The 14,118-nt window shown below is 40.8% G+C and overlaps 1 protein-coding gene across 2 annotated transcripts in view; it reads left to right on the top strand.

The window, feature by feature from the left end:
* CCDC39 (coiled-coil domain 39 molecular ruler complex subunit) overlaps nucleotides 1–13,977 on the top strand; it is a 29,943-nt gene extending 15,966 nt beyond the window's left edge. For both annotated transcript variants that reach the window (XM_083613193.1, XM_083613194.1), the window contains 11 exons: nucleotides 282–476; nucleotides 1,545–1,709; nucleotides 2,226–2,363; nucleotides 2,567–2,775; nucleotides 4,679–4,802; nucleotides 7,120–7,279; nucleotides 9,088–9,194; nucleotides 10,381–10,521; nucleotides 10,705–10,884; nucleotides 11,061–11,134; nucleotides 13,448–13,977. In XM_083613193.1, coding sequence (XP_083469319.1) covers nucleotides 282–476; nucleotides 1,545–1,709; nucleotides 2,226–2,363; nucleotides 2,567–2,775; nucleotides 4,679–4,802; nucleotides 7,120–7,279; nucleotides 9,088–9,194; nucleotides 10,381–10,521; nucleotides 10,705–10,884; nucleotides 11,061–11,134; nucleotides 13,448–13,586 — 1,632 coding nt within the window. In that variant the 3' untranslated portion in view covers nucleotides 13,587–13,977. The remainder of the gene's footprint in view (nucleotides 1–281; nucleotides 477–1,544; nucleotides 1,710–2,225; nucleotides 2,364–2,566; nucleotides 2,776–4,678; nucleotides 4,803–7,119; nucleotides 7,280–9,087; nucleotides 9,195–10,380; nucleotides 10,522–10,704; nucleotides 10,885–11,060; nucleotides 11,135–13,447) is intronic.
* The last annotated feature ends 141 nt before the right edge of the window (nucleotides 13,978–14,118 follow it).

Below are 14,118 nucleotides of genomic sequence, written 5' to 3' on the forward strand. Positions count from 1 at the left end.
CAAAGAGGGACAGACCCATCCAAGGTAACTAATCTTAATTCTGGTTAAACTTAAAAGTGCATCCTTGTGTAGTCATTTACATTCTTAGGGTGCTTTCTGGTTATCACTGTTTCACTGGTAGGATTCAGAATGAATGCTTAATAAATAGCGAGTGTCATATAACCTCCATGCAAACATTCTACAAACAAATTGGTCACCTGGAAGCAACCTTGGAATTGGAAAGATTGATAAAGCAACGGATAGCACAGCATTCACATTTTGAACCTTTTTAACACCATTAGGAGAGAGAGGCACTGGAACAACATCTGCGAGACAAACAGTTCAAAAGAATTAAGGAGCTGCAGAAACTTAAAGACAAGGAGAAGTGTTGCTCAGCTGAAATAGATGGACGCAAAGGACAGCTGAAAAACCTACACAGTCGCTTATGCCGGGTGGATGCTGAGACACTCAAACAACAAGAACTCATGTATAAGCAGGCAAGGGATAACAAGTTTCTGTGTGTGTGTGTGTGTGTGTGTGTGTGTGTCACCAAAGGGACATCTGCTGCAAGAGAGGATTTTTTAAAAGAACGAGAAAGCAGAGGTAGACATTTAAGAACTGGGAGAACACCATGGGCTGAGCACTCCTAATTTTTAAACGTTCACTTTTGCCAGGTGTCCCCTTCCTGACAAATTTCTCCTTTCTTAGCACAGTCTCCTAGACTTTGTGATTTGAAATCCAGCTGTGCTGTTGATGATGGCAGAAGCCAAAAATGGTCAAGAAATCATTTTAAGCCTTTCACTGACATACATATAATTGTGTGTATATTTTCATTGTGTAGTTCTGACAAAATCTAAATCAGAAGTGTTTGCAAAATACAGTATTAAGTAAGAGAATATTTATTTGAGTTCAGAGTTAATAAAGTTATTGTTTTACCCTTCAGTTTTAAAATATATTTATCTGATAGTAAGTGTCATTGATATTAGAGGAAGCTATTTCTAGAAAGGAAAAAAAAAATCCATTTACTTGGAGACTAATTCCATTTACTTCCAAGTAAATATGTTTGGAATGGGATTGTATGATTTCCAAATCAGCTTTTTGCTATGGCTCCTCCGAACCATGGCTGCTTCAGGGTAAATTTTTGAAGCGATACAAGAGATGAACATGCCCAAATCCTGTTATTTGTTAATGGGATTTGTATGCATAACTCCTATGCACCACTTTGAAAATTTACCCCTTTTTATCAGCATCTACTGGTAGTGGTAAGATTGCTACTCAGCTGTAAGCCTCCCTAAAGCAGACTCTCTCTGGGTTGGGGACGCTTTGTTATATTTTTAGAAGATTACTTGTGTGCCAGCATTGCACACCAGCCGTTTTAAGACAGTCTACAAATGAGAAGGCCTATAGGCCTGAAACAATTGTACAGGAACAATTACTTAATTAGGTGCCTGTCCTACAGCTAATTTTTTCTGTGTTAATGTTTTAGCATGTATAGAAATGACTCTAATTGTTTGTTTTTCAGTCTCTCTGTTCATTTTATCTCTTGCCTAAACTATTTTTAACAGGATTTTTACATACAGCAAGTTGAGAGAAGGCTTTCACGCTTGCATGGGGAGCTTAACACAGATGAGAAGCAAGTTTTAGAAGCAAAAGTTGCTGAACTTTCGAAGATAGCAGAAGAAAAGAAACAAGCATACAATACTCTACAAGCACAGCAGAAGAAACTCCAGGTAGTATGGCTTTTCATCTCATGGGATTGCACCTACAGCAATGATTAATTTATAGCCCACATAACGGTCTAATGTAACTCATTGTTCAGAACTAAGCACATTTGTCCTCAGCCAATATCAGGACAGAGGTGTGGTTGGGAATGCCGGTTCTATAGGGGGAGATCTAATATAGTATGAGCAGGCATCCTTGCACACTTCTCTTTCCTCTTCTCTAGAGGATCAGGTACCATTTGAAGCAGATTTTGGAGGTGCTTGGGGAATGCTGGAGTGGGGAAAAGAGAAATTAGAAATCTTGTTGTGGTAGTGGGTTTCTGTTATGCAAGCAGATGGACATCAATAGATGTCACCCATGTTTCTGAGCTTCTTGGAAGAAGGAAGGGGTTTAAATGTAACCTCAGATGCCTGAGACCTAAATACATTTTGTTCAGGTAAGGATCTGGGATGTAGCAAGGGTCTGCTGATAACAAAACAGTATTTATGACCAACTAAAAGCAACTCTTTTTTTCTTTCTTTCAGAATGACATCCATTTTATCAAGTTGGCTATGACTAAGACTGGAGAAGAAATGGCTGGCTTGACAACCAGAGTAGATGAGCTAAATCTTTTCACTGAAAAATCAGAGAAGCTACTAAAAAAAGCCAGAGCAGATAAGCAGGTATAAATAAAAATAATTATTATAATGCTGACCCACACAAATGCTTGGGTTCTTTGCACTGATAGACTGTCCATGGCCCTTGGGCATACCTAAATTGATGTGTCACAAGTTTGGAAACCAAACTATTCAAAAAAAGAGAAAAGTTACATCTCAGGAGGCTTTGGATTTAGTCCTGAATATTCTTTTTCTATTGCCAACTGAAGGATATGTTGATTGAAGATAACCTCCTGAAACTGGAGCTGAAACGTGTGAGAGATACCCTGTACAACAAGGCAGAGCAAGTTCTTTCCCTTGAAAAACGGAAGCAGCAACTTCAAACGGCAATGGAAGAAAGAACTGCAGATATCAAAGTTCATAAGGCAATGATTGAGACACAGATAAGGATAATAGAGCAGGAGCGTCAGACTTTGAGGTATTTGCCCTATGTGCTGCGTGGAGGTGGGAATGGATTTCTCTTTTCAAGGAAACACATGATATTGAAGGAATCACTTGGGAAGACCAACTTTATACTTGCTGCCTTTCTCAACCTTGGTAGTTAGCTAATTACTGATGTACCTGTGTGATTGGTTGTCAGGAATTGCTATTACTTTGCTGCTTCTAAATTTCCTTGTACAAGAACTCTAGACAGAAGCAAACACACTCAATACTTATTCTCAGGCAGGGTTCTGTTACTAGGAGCCTGCTTTTATGCCTGCTTGCTTGCTTGTTTATCACATTTGTACCCTACCTTTCTATAAAAATGTAAATCAGCAAAGGGTCCAATAAAGGCTAGCTACAGTCAGTTACAGAAACCAAGATATGAGCTGCAAGGGCCTGTTTTCTACAGCTTTAAGAAATCGGGAAGTAAGAATCTTTGTGCAGCGGGTGGTTAAAGCCAAGTGGGAAATGAACACTCAACCAGCTGATTTGGCAGCCCTTTTTTCCATTCTCTTCCTTCCATCCACAGGCCACGCAATAGGAAATTAGAGTGATTTAGTGTGACTGGAGCTTAACCCCTCGCCAAGCAGGCAGGCTCTGTGTGTTTTTCCTGTGATAATTACATGACTAATTGGCACTTGCATATAATTTGATTTGGGGTTGCTTCCTGCTGTTGCTTATTCTCTCTGAGCAGTGGCAATATTAAGATACAATCAGCAGGGGGCAGCTTCTGCAGCTGTAAGACTGAAATGCCAAACCTTTAAATATTTAGGTAAGGTTCCTTGGATGGCGGCTCCCCACGATGCAGGAATTTGCAATGTAATGTTGAATTTGTCTCCTTCTGTGTGTGGGGATTTGAGACAACTTTGAGTCGGGAGGACTGGGTACCAGCAGCAACTAGAATAGATGGGTATACCACTAGCCTAAGTACTGTGCTGTCTGTTTTTAATAGCGACATCATCCACTTTGCTATAGGGTTCACACACAGTCTCACTAAAGGGAAGAGGTCCCCCAAGGATGCATCTAGATGGGTAGCATTTGGAAAGTCTTTTACCAAGGCAGCACAGACTTCATCTCAATCTGCAATTGTTAAATTTAACTAAAGAAAAGTAGCTTTGAAATAGGACAGTTCTCTGCCCCAAAACATCTCCTCTCAAAGTGGCTTCTCCTCGCTAGATGAGCTGACAGGATTTTGTTGCATACATTTGTGTGTAGTTTGTAGCCCTGCTCTTACTTGGCAGTCACAGGAAAATCAAATAGACATTTCAAAGAAAGGATCACATATGTCCGTGGAAGCTTCATAGTCTGGGTAGGAGGGACTGTCAGGAAACCCAATCTCAGTGGTGCACAAAGGCTTTCCCCTCTAACCTTCAGCACTGTCCATAGGTTCTATGGACATGGATGGGCCTGTAGGTTTAATAGCCTTTTTCCTCTGCTGATTGGAAAGGAGGATCTTTGTGGAATGCTCTCCTCAGGGAAATGCACCTGGCACCATCATAGTCAGGCTAAAACTTTTTTATTTACCTAGGCTTTAGGTGCTTAAGTTAGCCTCTACTGTGCTGCTTTCAATGGGTTATAGTAGGACTTGTTTTTCTTACTGTTGGTTGAACATTTTAGATTTGTATTGTATGGTTTTTTAAAATTGCTTTTAATTGATTTTACTTGCTTGTATTTTATTTTGCTGTAAAGTTGCTTTGAGTTTTCTTTTGTATAAAGCAAGTAATAAAAGCAAAACATAATAAAATAATAATTACTTTCAAGTCAATTCCCTGTTCCCCCAAAAGGCCAACAGGTGTACCTGATTTCTTAGGAAATGTCATCTCACATATTTATGGCCAAGAGTTAAATGATTTTCTTTCAAACCTGTTAGTCATTTTCTCCTATTCTTCTCAAATCAGTTCTGAGTTTCATGAGCGACTGGGTAAAATAGAGAAATTGAAGAGCAGATATGAAATCATTACCGTTGTCATGATGCCCCCAGAAGGAGAAGAGGAGAAAACTCACACTTATTACGTCATCAAGGTAACCTTCCAGCTCGGATGCTGCCCATGAGCTTGTCGAATTATCCATACTTCATCTCCAATCTCCGCTGATTTCATTACTGGGTATCCTGCGTCTACCCAGTGTGAGATTGGACTATGGGTTGGTTCATAACTTCCTGATCTGCCACTTCAATATAGAGATCACTCAAGTAATCTCATGAATTTGAGGGATTGTGCAATCATCCCAAGGGTAAATGAGAAAAAATATCCACAACCGTCTTCAAAATCAGAAGGAATAGACATGGAGGTGGGCCCAGCAACTTTTTGTAGTATTTCTGACTACACTTATTATTGAAGAAGGAAAATGTGGCACTTTTGACATTGGCCTAGGAAGCGGAAGTGTGTGTTGCCATTCAGTCTAATCTTTCCACTGGTGGGCAGGGCACGTTACAATTTCAGTGCCATTGAATAGTAAGGGTGTTGCTTTCATCAGAGGAGTCTGTGGTCAAAACCTTGAGAGAGGTTTCATGTGACCATGTGCTTGGTGTCTCAGAAAAGGCTTGTGGGGGGGGACTAAATGTGTTTATTCATTTTCAAAAGTTATGAACCATAACATCTCCATCACTCCTCCCCTCTCCTTGGATCAACCTTTTCATTGGGTCCTGATCCAAAGTTGGTAGACTGGGGTCAGAAAAAAATTCTTCATTGGCCACTGCTGACCATATACCTAGAAGAGTTTGGATTTGATATCCCGCTTTATCATTACCCAAAGGAGTCTCAAAGCGGCTAACATTCTCCTTTCCCTTCCTCCCCCACAACAAACACTCTGTGAGGTGAGTGAGGCTGAGAGACTTCAGAGAAGTGTGACTGGCCCAAGGTCACCCAGCAGCTGCATGTGGAGGAGCGGAGTCGCGAACCCGGTTCACCAGATTACGAGTCTACCGCTCTTAACCACTACACCACACTGGCTCTCACCTACACTTAGGGCTTGTTAGCAGTCCCCTCCCCATTTAACTGAACTCTGATTTATCCAGCTGTTTTAGGCATTCTTTTGAACTGAATAGGTTGCACATTCTCTCCCCCTGCTTTTTCATAGCTTCCTCACACACTTTTCCTGCATACCTCATTCAAAACATGCTGGGTACTATTCATAGGGTTTTAGCTCCACTTTTGCCTGCCCTTCTGCAAAGTTGTTTTTACGAAAGTATGCTGCACTTTGTTCCCATGCTGCTCTTCTTATTATTTAGGCTTGGAATAGGTTTGAAAAATAAAAGTATCTATTAAAGGTTGAGTAACTGCAGCCTATTCCACTCCTTAGGTTTTGTGACCTATGCCCACCCTACCGTTTCACGAGTCTTTTGGGGGGGCAGGCAGTACAGTGGTACCTATGGATGCGAACGGGATCCATTCCAGAGCCCCGTTCGCATCCAGAGCAGAACGCAACCCGCGTCTGCGCGTGTCGCGATTTGCCGCTTCTGCTCATGACGTCATTTTGAGCGTCTGCGCATGCGCGAGCGGCAAAACCTGGAAGTAACGTGTTCCGTTACTTCCGGCTCGCCGCGGAGCGCAACCTGAAAACACTCAACCTGAAGCGACTTTAACCTGATGTATGACTGTAGTTTTAGTGGAAAACCTCAGGGTTGCTGGGTGGCCCTGTTAAACATTTTCACAGGTGATTCACAGAACCTTCCTGCTGTTGAATTGCCATGTATCAAATATTCAGCACATTTGCTCTTGATTCACGCAAGCCTAGAAATCTTTGCATATGTCCAGATTTTCACCCAGGATTGAAAACAAGCAGTGTTATGAGGTGTTATTAGACAATATGCACTTGTGCTTAACTACTTACCCCTTTCTGATAGAGGATTCACAAACCCTCCAAGTGTCCCTATTTTCCAGGGACAGTCCTGGATTTACAGAAGCTGTCCCAGTTTCTGATTTGATCCCAGAATGTACCAATTTTTCTTACAACGTCCCTATTTTCATGAGAGAAATGTTGGAGGGTATGGAGTTATGCGACCCCCGAGCCAAGGAGATAAGTTACTATACAACCTTAAGAAGACATCTGAAGGCAGTCCTGTATAGGTTTTTTAAAAAAATGTTTAATGTTTTATTATGTTTTTATATATGTTGGAAGTCACGCAGAGTGGCTGGGGCAATCCAGTCAGATGGGTGGGGTATAAATAATAAAATTGTTGTTGTTGAATAGGATGTCCCTCTTTTCATTGGAGAAATGATGGAGGGTATGGATTCTTTAATAAATACCCAAGTGTAATACTAGAGTGTAAGGCAGACGGGGACTAGGTATTAATCTTAAGATCCTGAAATCTGTTAATACTGATTTTTCTTCTTTCAAGGCTGCCCAGGAAAAGGAAGATCTTCAGCGTGAAGGAGACGATTTGGATGCAAAGATCCAGCTAGCTGAGAAAGAATGTATTGCCCTTGAGAATACTATGCATGTGCTTAATAACTGCAACAGCAACTATCGAGACACATTCAAGGCAGTCACAGAGAAAAGTAAGTAAGTAGGGTAAAAGGCTAAAGTCTAAGAGCAAAGGGAGATCAGGAAAGGACTCTGCTTACTAACTGCTCTGCCACAAACACTGCAATGTAATTTACTTTTTTAGTCCTTCTAGGCTCAGAACATGCAATCTTATCCATGTGATGCAGTGAAGTTATGGATGAAGATGATCAGAGTTCAAATCTTTGCACAACCATGAGTCTCGCTGCATCACCTGGGGCTGGAAATGCTTGAGCCACTTAAAAAGATGTTGGATCATTGGGACTTGAAATGCAGGTTGCATTAAGCAACATAGTTCCTTCCATTGATTTCAGATGTACCTTTTTCTCAGAAGCAATCGTTACCTAAGTACAGTGGTACGTCGGGTTACAGATGCTTCAGGTTACAGACTCCACAGGTTACAGACTCCACTAACCCAGAAATATTACCTTGGGTTAAGAACTTTGCTTCAGGATGAGAACAGAAATCTCGCAGCAGCGGCGCAGCAGCAGCGAGAGGCCCCATTAGCTAAAGTGGTGCTTCAGGTTAAGAACAGTTTCAGGTTAAGAACGGACCTCCACAACGAATTAAGTTCTTAACCCGAGGTACCACTGTATAAAAGGCAGGTTTAATTACAACAGAAGTAGGCTATGCTACTTACACTGAAAGTGTAGCAGACTGTAATACCACAATACAAACTAGTTTGGAAAACAAACTAAATTGGAACTTTAAAATCTCCCCCTTTTATTTGTACCTGAATATTAAAATAGTGTTTTGATGACAGAGAAAGCATTTGCAGTTAACTTTTGCTCCCTCTGCTGGCTCTATTACTTAATTATTATGCCATCTTTATTAAGAAGTTGTGAGGATTTTTGAAAAAACTGCCATGTTAGGCAGTTTTAAGAGAGGAACTTCTTTAGCATTTATTAGATAAGGCATTAAAATGGTATTTGAGTTGACCATAGAGCTGGTTCACACAACACGGTAAGCCAAGCTATGATTTAGCAAGACAGAACATGCAGACTCCCAGGGACCCAGGAATTCACAGATACTTTGCTCTGCACCAATCCCTTTTACCACCCTTAGACATGGTGTGTCATCTGAATTTTGATTTGCAGTTAGGGTCTCCCCTAACTAATTACAAGCTGCAACCAAGAGCAAACCTAGAAAGGACCAGAGGGGAGCAAAGCAAGAACAAGCACCTATTGGGGAGCCTGCAAATTCACACTGAGTCATAGTCTCCCTAAGTCAGTTTCACTTACTATGTTCTGTGAACCAACTTATGACGACAATCAACACTGAACCAAGGTTAAGCAATGTCTCACATTAGGTCTGCATTAGCCCACAAACTTTTCAGTCAAGCACACTGCATAATATTGTCATTCAGATTAGTATAAGGTACTGTAAAAGTGAATTTGTGTAGATCTGATCACTTTTGACGTCTCATTGCAGACTAAATGTTTTGAAGTGCAACAGTTTTGTTATGCTGGAAGCAATTCATGCAGCCTCCTTTGCTGGAACGCATATCCTCTCCACAGTCCAGCATTAAATGAGTGTTCTAGACCTTTTAATAATTTAAACATTTTAAAATTAGTGCATGACTTTAACATCTACTTCTGTTTCTGATCATGTTTGCGGTTGATTGTGCCTGTAGCAGTGTGGACTTTTGCCACTTTTAAAAACTCTTGCTTAGTTTACTGTAGTTGGTTCCCTGTATTTAATAGCTGTATTGGACTAGACTGGATGTTTTAAAAGTAATTTTTCCTGTATGTTGCCTAGAGGTAAGGCAACCAATAAATTCAATAAATAATTGTATTTTTAATAGGTGAGGAGCACCAAGAGAAGCTGAAACTGGAAAACGAGAAAAGAGCTGCGGATGAGAAATACAGATACAAGAGAAGACAGATCAAGGAAATCCAGGAAGATATACAGGTAAAGAAACTTCTGTCTTAAGCCACTCTATAATCCTTATCCAAATTTAAACTTTTCTAGCAACTTTGTTCTTATATCTATCCACTTCCTCACACTGTGAAGTGCCACCTTTGCTTTGCAATTGGACAGGAAGAGGTGTAAAGGGAGGAATAGAATGAAGCAAATTCTGTGCAAATATCCTAGGAAGAGTATTTATTCATTCCATCCCTCACCCCCTCATACACTGTATTTTTGCTTTCAATGTCACTGTCTTTCTTACCAGTTCTTCTGAAGTTGTGTAGATTTTAAATTGCTTTATATATTATGGCAGGAGAAAATCAGGACAGCACCCACTTCCTCCAGCCCACGCGTTGGGTGTCAACAAAACACAGGGACCAGGCCCTCTACAAGTCAGTGTTGGTGATGCTATTGGTGATAAAACTGCATCTATGCATTTGATTACACAGATAGGACCCCTGACCATTAGGTCCAGTTGTGATCAACTCTGGGGTTGCGGCGCTCATCTCGTTTTATTGGCCGAGGGAGCCGGCATACAGCTTCCGGGTCATGCGGCCAGCATGACTAAGCCACTTCTGGTGAACCAGAGCAGCACATGGAAACACCGTTTACCTTCCCGCTGGAGTGGTACCTATTTATCTACTTGCACTTTGACATGCTTTCGAACTGCTAGGTTGGCAGGAGCAGGGACTGAGCAACAGGAGCTCACCCCATCGTGGGGATTCGAACTGCCAACCTTCTGATTGGCAAATCCTAGGCTCTGTGGTTTAACCCACAGCGCCACCCGCGTCCCTTACACAGATAGAGGCTCCTCTAAAAACATTAGAAGTAGCAACGCCATTTGAGAGTAGAAGTCAGAGGAAGGCATATTGTTCCAAACTACACAGCCCCTACTAATTGTGTTACCCTTTGTACTTTTTTATTATGGAGTATGTCTTACCTGGTATATGACCCAGAAATTTGCAAGGGTGGAATATAAAGGAAGTAACAAGTAAATGACTAGTTCCTTGAGCTTTCTTCTAACTCTGATAACATACTGTTGTTCTCATTTTACAGATCTGAGTTACAACTCAAGAAAGAATGTGCCAATGTATATTTTATTTTATTTTATTGTGTAGCATTTATTTATTGTTATGGATTTTTAAAATGGCTTCAAAACAGGTTTATGTACAAACTTGTATTTCTCCAGACCATGCAGGGTAATCTTGATACTCTTTTGAAAGAGGAGGCTCTCTGCAGAGAAAAAATACAAGAGAAAGAAGCACAAGCTTTGCAGTTAAGTAAAGACATAGATGACCAGAAGCCAAAACTAGAAAGAGCCACAAAACAGGTTAGTTTAAATGAAGATAGCATTATCATTATTAAATGAATTGTTTCAATTTCAATAAAAAAAGATAAACATTGTCCGTTATTGCTAAAATATTTACTATATAAAATCTGTTAACATGAAATCTAATTGTTACCATAGCAGCATCGATTAAAAAATACTTGTAATACTTTTCTGTCTAAAAAGGTCGCCCGAGTAACTAGAGAGATCCGAGCATTAAAGAGGACTCAATCAGAAACACAAGAAGAACAAGATATTGAACTTCGTTCATTGAAAGAGTTCAGCAGATCAATTGATACAATGTTGCACGAAGTTGCAGAATCAAATCCAGATTTGAACACAATACTTCAGAGATACTTTGAACAGGTACTCTCTCGTGTTGATAAATCTGCTTCCAAAAAACACCACTAAAAACCTTCAGAGACTTGCAGACCTTAAAACCACACCACAAAATACGGCCATTTCAAAGTAACAGCCTAATATGAACTCAGTATGTTTGTTTATATCCACTAATGGTTAATACCACAATACTTTTTTTTAAGGCTTCCCTCCAGCTTCAGATTTCTTCTCGGCTTAGCTTTCGGTCATCTCCTCACAGCTCATCCTCTTCAAATATGTAAGTGCTATTATAAAAATGTTTTAATCTTTGTTACTGTATAGTGACCACAACATTTATCCAAAGAGGATGGGGGAAATGGTCTGTATGCAAGGTAACTAATCTTTCCTGACTGACCACTTGGCAGGAGCTGGGAAGAAAATGCACCAGTGACTCACAATTTCAGTGGGGAATAAAGGGGAGAGTTGATTTGTTACTGGTACTCTGCACACCAGCTGTCACTAAATACAGCAAGTAGAACTTGATGATCTACTGGAAAAGGAGCCCCACTTAATTTTGGTCCTGACTTTTGACCAAAGAACAGTCGTTCAGTGTTTATGGAGCTTACTTTTTCAGCTAGAGCAAAATACAACCATATTCTCACTAGTATGGCACTTAAATCACCCTCATGGAGTACTAAGGAAAGGAGCTTTAATTATTTTGTGAACCCCCCTGAGATTTTTGGATGAAATTTAATTAAATAATTAGGCCAGGCATAGGCAAACTTGGCCCTCCAGATGTTTTCGGACTACAACTTCCATGTTCCCTAGCTAACAGGACCAGTGGTCAGGGATGATGGGAATTGTAGTCCCAAAATATCTGAAGGGCCGAGTTTGCCTACACCTGAATTAGGCCTTCAACAGCATCTAATATCTGGCACACTTTTCCCTGTGGATGGAGTTCAAAGGTAGCAGCAAAGGAAAACAGGGCACTATTCAGTGCTAGGAAAGACCCATTATTATTGAAATTTGTTAGTTACTTAATTTTTCCCAAGGCAACCCAAAGCGACTTAAAACCAAACCAACAACCCCCAAATGCATTAAAACCAAGGGGCAGGGAGCGGACATTAAAAACATCCCACCCACTTCTAAAAGGCCACAGATAAAGGCCAAAGGCCTGGCACCTAAAGATATAATGATGGTGCCACAAGAGGGGAGAGCATGCCACAAACGGGGAGCCACCGCCAAAAAGGCCCGCTCTTATGTTCCCACCCTCCAGACCTCTCATGGAGGGGGCACATGAATAAGGAAGGACCTCGATTATGATTGCAGGGTCTGGGTTGGTTCATAAGGGAAGGTCCATGTGCGATAAGCATTTGATAGCAGTAAAAATAAGCTCATTTCAACGATCCTTTTGAATGTGGTGTAAAATGGACTTTAACGGGCCATTCTTGGCCTAATGCTTTCAGAGTGTTGCTTCATGCATTTAAACATACTGAGCTCATTTCAATAAGCTGTTTCTTAGCATGTGCTGAGGTCATCTTAGCATCTGCCATTCTTCCAGTGTGGGTAGCTCTTGCGTCTTCCAGTACTTCGCAATGAGTATTCTAGCTGCTGTTGTAGCATACATAAAGAAAGTTATATCCGTCTTTAACACCCCTTGGCCGACAATACCCAAGAGAAAGGCCTCTGGTTTCTTGGAGAAAGTATATTTAAATACCTTTTTAAGTTCATTATAGATCATTTCCCAGAATACCTTAATCTTCGGGCAAGTCCACCAAAGATGAAAAAATGTACCTTCAGTTTCTTTACATTTCCAACATTTATTGTCAGGCAAATGGTAAATCTTTGCAAGCTTGACTGGGGTTATGTACCACCTATATATCATTTTCATAATATTTTCTCTTAAGGCATTACATGCCGTAAATTTCATCCCGGTGGAGCATGTGCTGAGGATCTTGACTGATTGGAGCAAGGTCTCGCAACAGTCACAGCAAGTACTGAGAAGAGATCCATCGAAGACACTATGGAACCAGATAGGAGGGGCCGGTGGAGCAGCGTTGGCCACCTGCCATGCGTGGTTGTTGGCTACCAAGAGAAAAGGGAGAAAGGCAGCAAAGGGCTTGGCGTGGGTGTAGTGGCAGGAGTGTCAGATTGGCCCTGCCGCTGTGCACTCCCTACTACCATGCCCTTCCCTCTTGGTAATAAGTAGCAGCGCACAGCATTAGGAAGCAAAGTGAGCAGCACTGCCTCACTGGCCGCAACTGGAACCAGACAGTAGCAAAGGCAAGAACCTCACATGCCAAGAAGTATAGCAAAGATAGGGAACGGCACCACGAGTACTTTATGGAGGAGGCCATGCCAAATTTACCACCCTGCTGCTGGGACAAGTGCTCAGGGAGGTTCATTAATATCTTCCTGTACTGCTTAAGATAATCATGTAAGATTCAGTGGAGGGACGAAGGCAGGGACTTCTCTTTACAAAAAAAAAATAAAAAGAAAAAAGAAAGGACAGGATTTTTTCCACTGCTAATATGGATGTTACAACATCGTATTGTTTTCTGCAATATTCAAGATATATTTCTAGTGTGACATCTTTCCTTTTGTCTTCTAGGTCCCCCAAGAGTTCAGCTTCATCCGGTGCTCCGCTTAAAGTTGTATCTCTGACTTTGAGTCCCAATGCAGAAACTCTTTCACGTCCTTCTAGCCAAAGCAGCTTTTCTGGAACCTCTCGTAGCAAAAGCCCCAATTAGCTTTCAGTGTTATACTGCAGAGAATGTCTCAGAGCTTTTTAAGACATAAATGATTTAATGTTTTATCCCCCTATTTAGAAATACTAATTTGCTAAACTGCAGTAGAGTTTCTTTGTGGATACGTAATTTAAACATTGTTTACTTTGGGTTATATCAAACAAGCTGAGTTACTGGAAAATAGAATAAAAGTTTTATTTTTAAAATAAAACCCTCAATGAACATGAAGTCATTTAATAATTTCAATAGCCTAAGAAGACTGGCTTTAATGTTTCACATTTCTCCAGGTTTTTTTTTAAGGTTCTGTAGCTTTAGCTAATGGTAATCTTTAGAAAACAATATCAAACTGTGCTCCCCTGCCCTACCCGTCTCAATAAACTTCCTCTATTCATGACTTGGCTTAAGTAGCATCTTTCACTTAAAGATTCTGAGAGTGTTAGGAAAACTTCCCCAAGTCTTCTTGCTTAAGAGGCCCCCTCTTGGCCCAACTCCAAAAATGATTCAAGTGAAAAAGCCACTGGATGATCCACAGACA

Source organism: Podarcis filfolensis (genome assembly GCF_964270895.1).
Source record: "Podarcis filfolensis genome assembly, chromosome: 5".
Taxonomy (NCBI): domain Eukaryota; kingdom Metazoa; phylum Chordata; class Lepidosauria; order Squamata; family Lacertidae; genus Podarcis; species Podarcis filfolensis.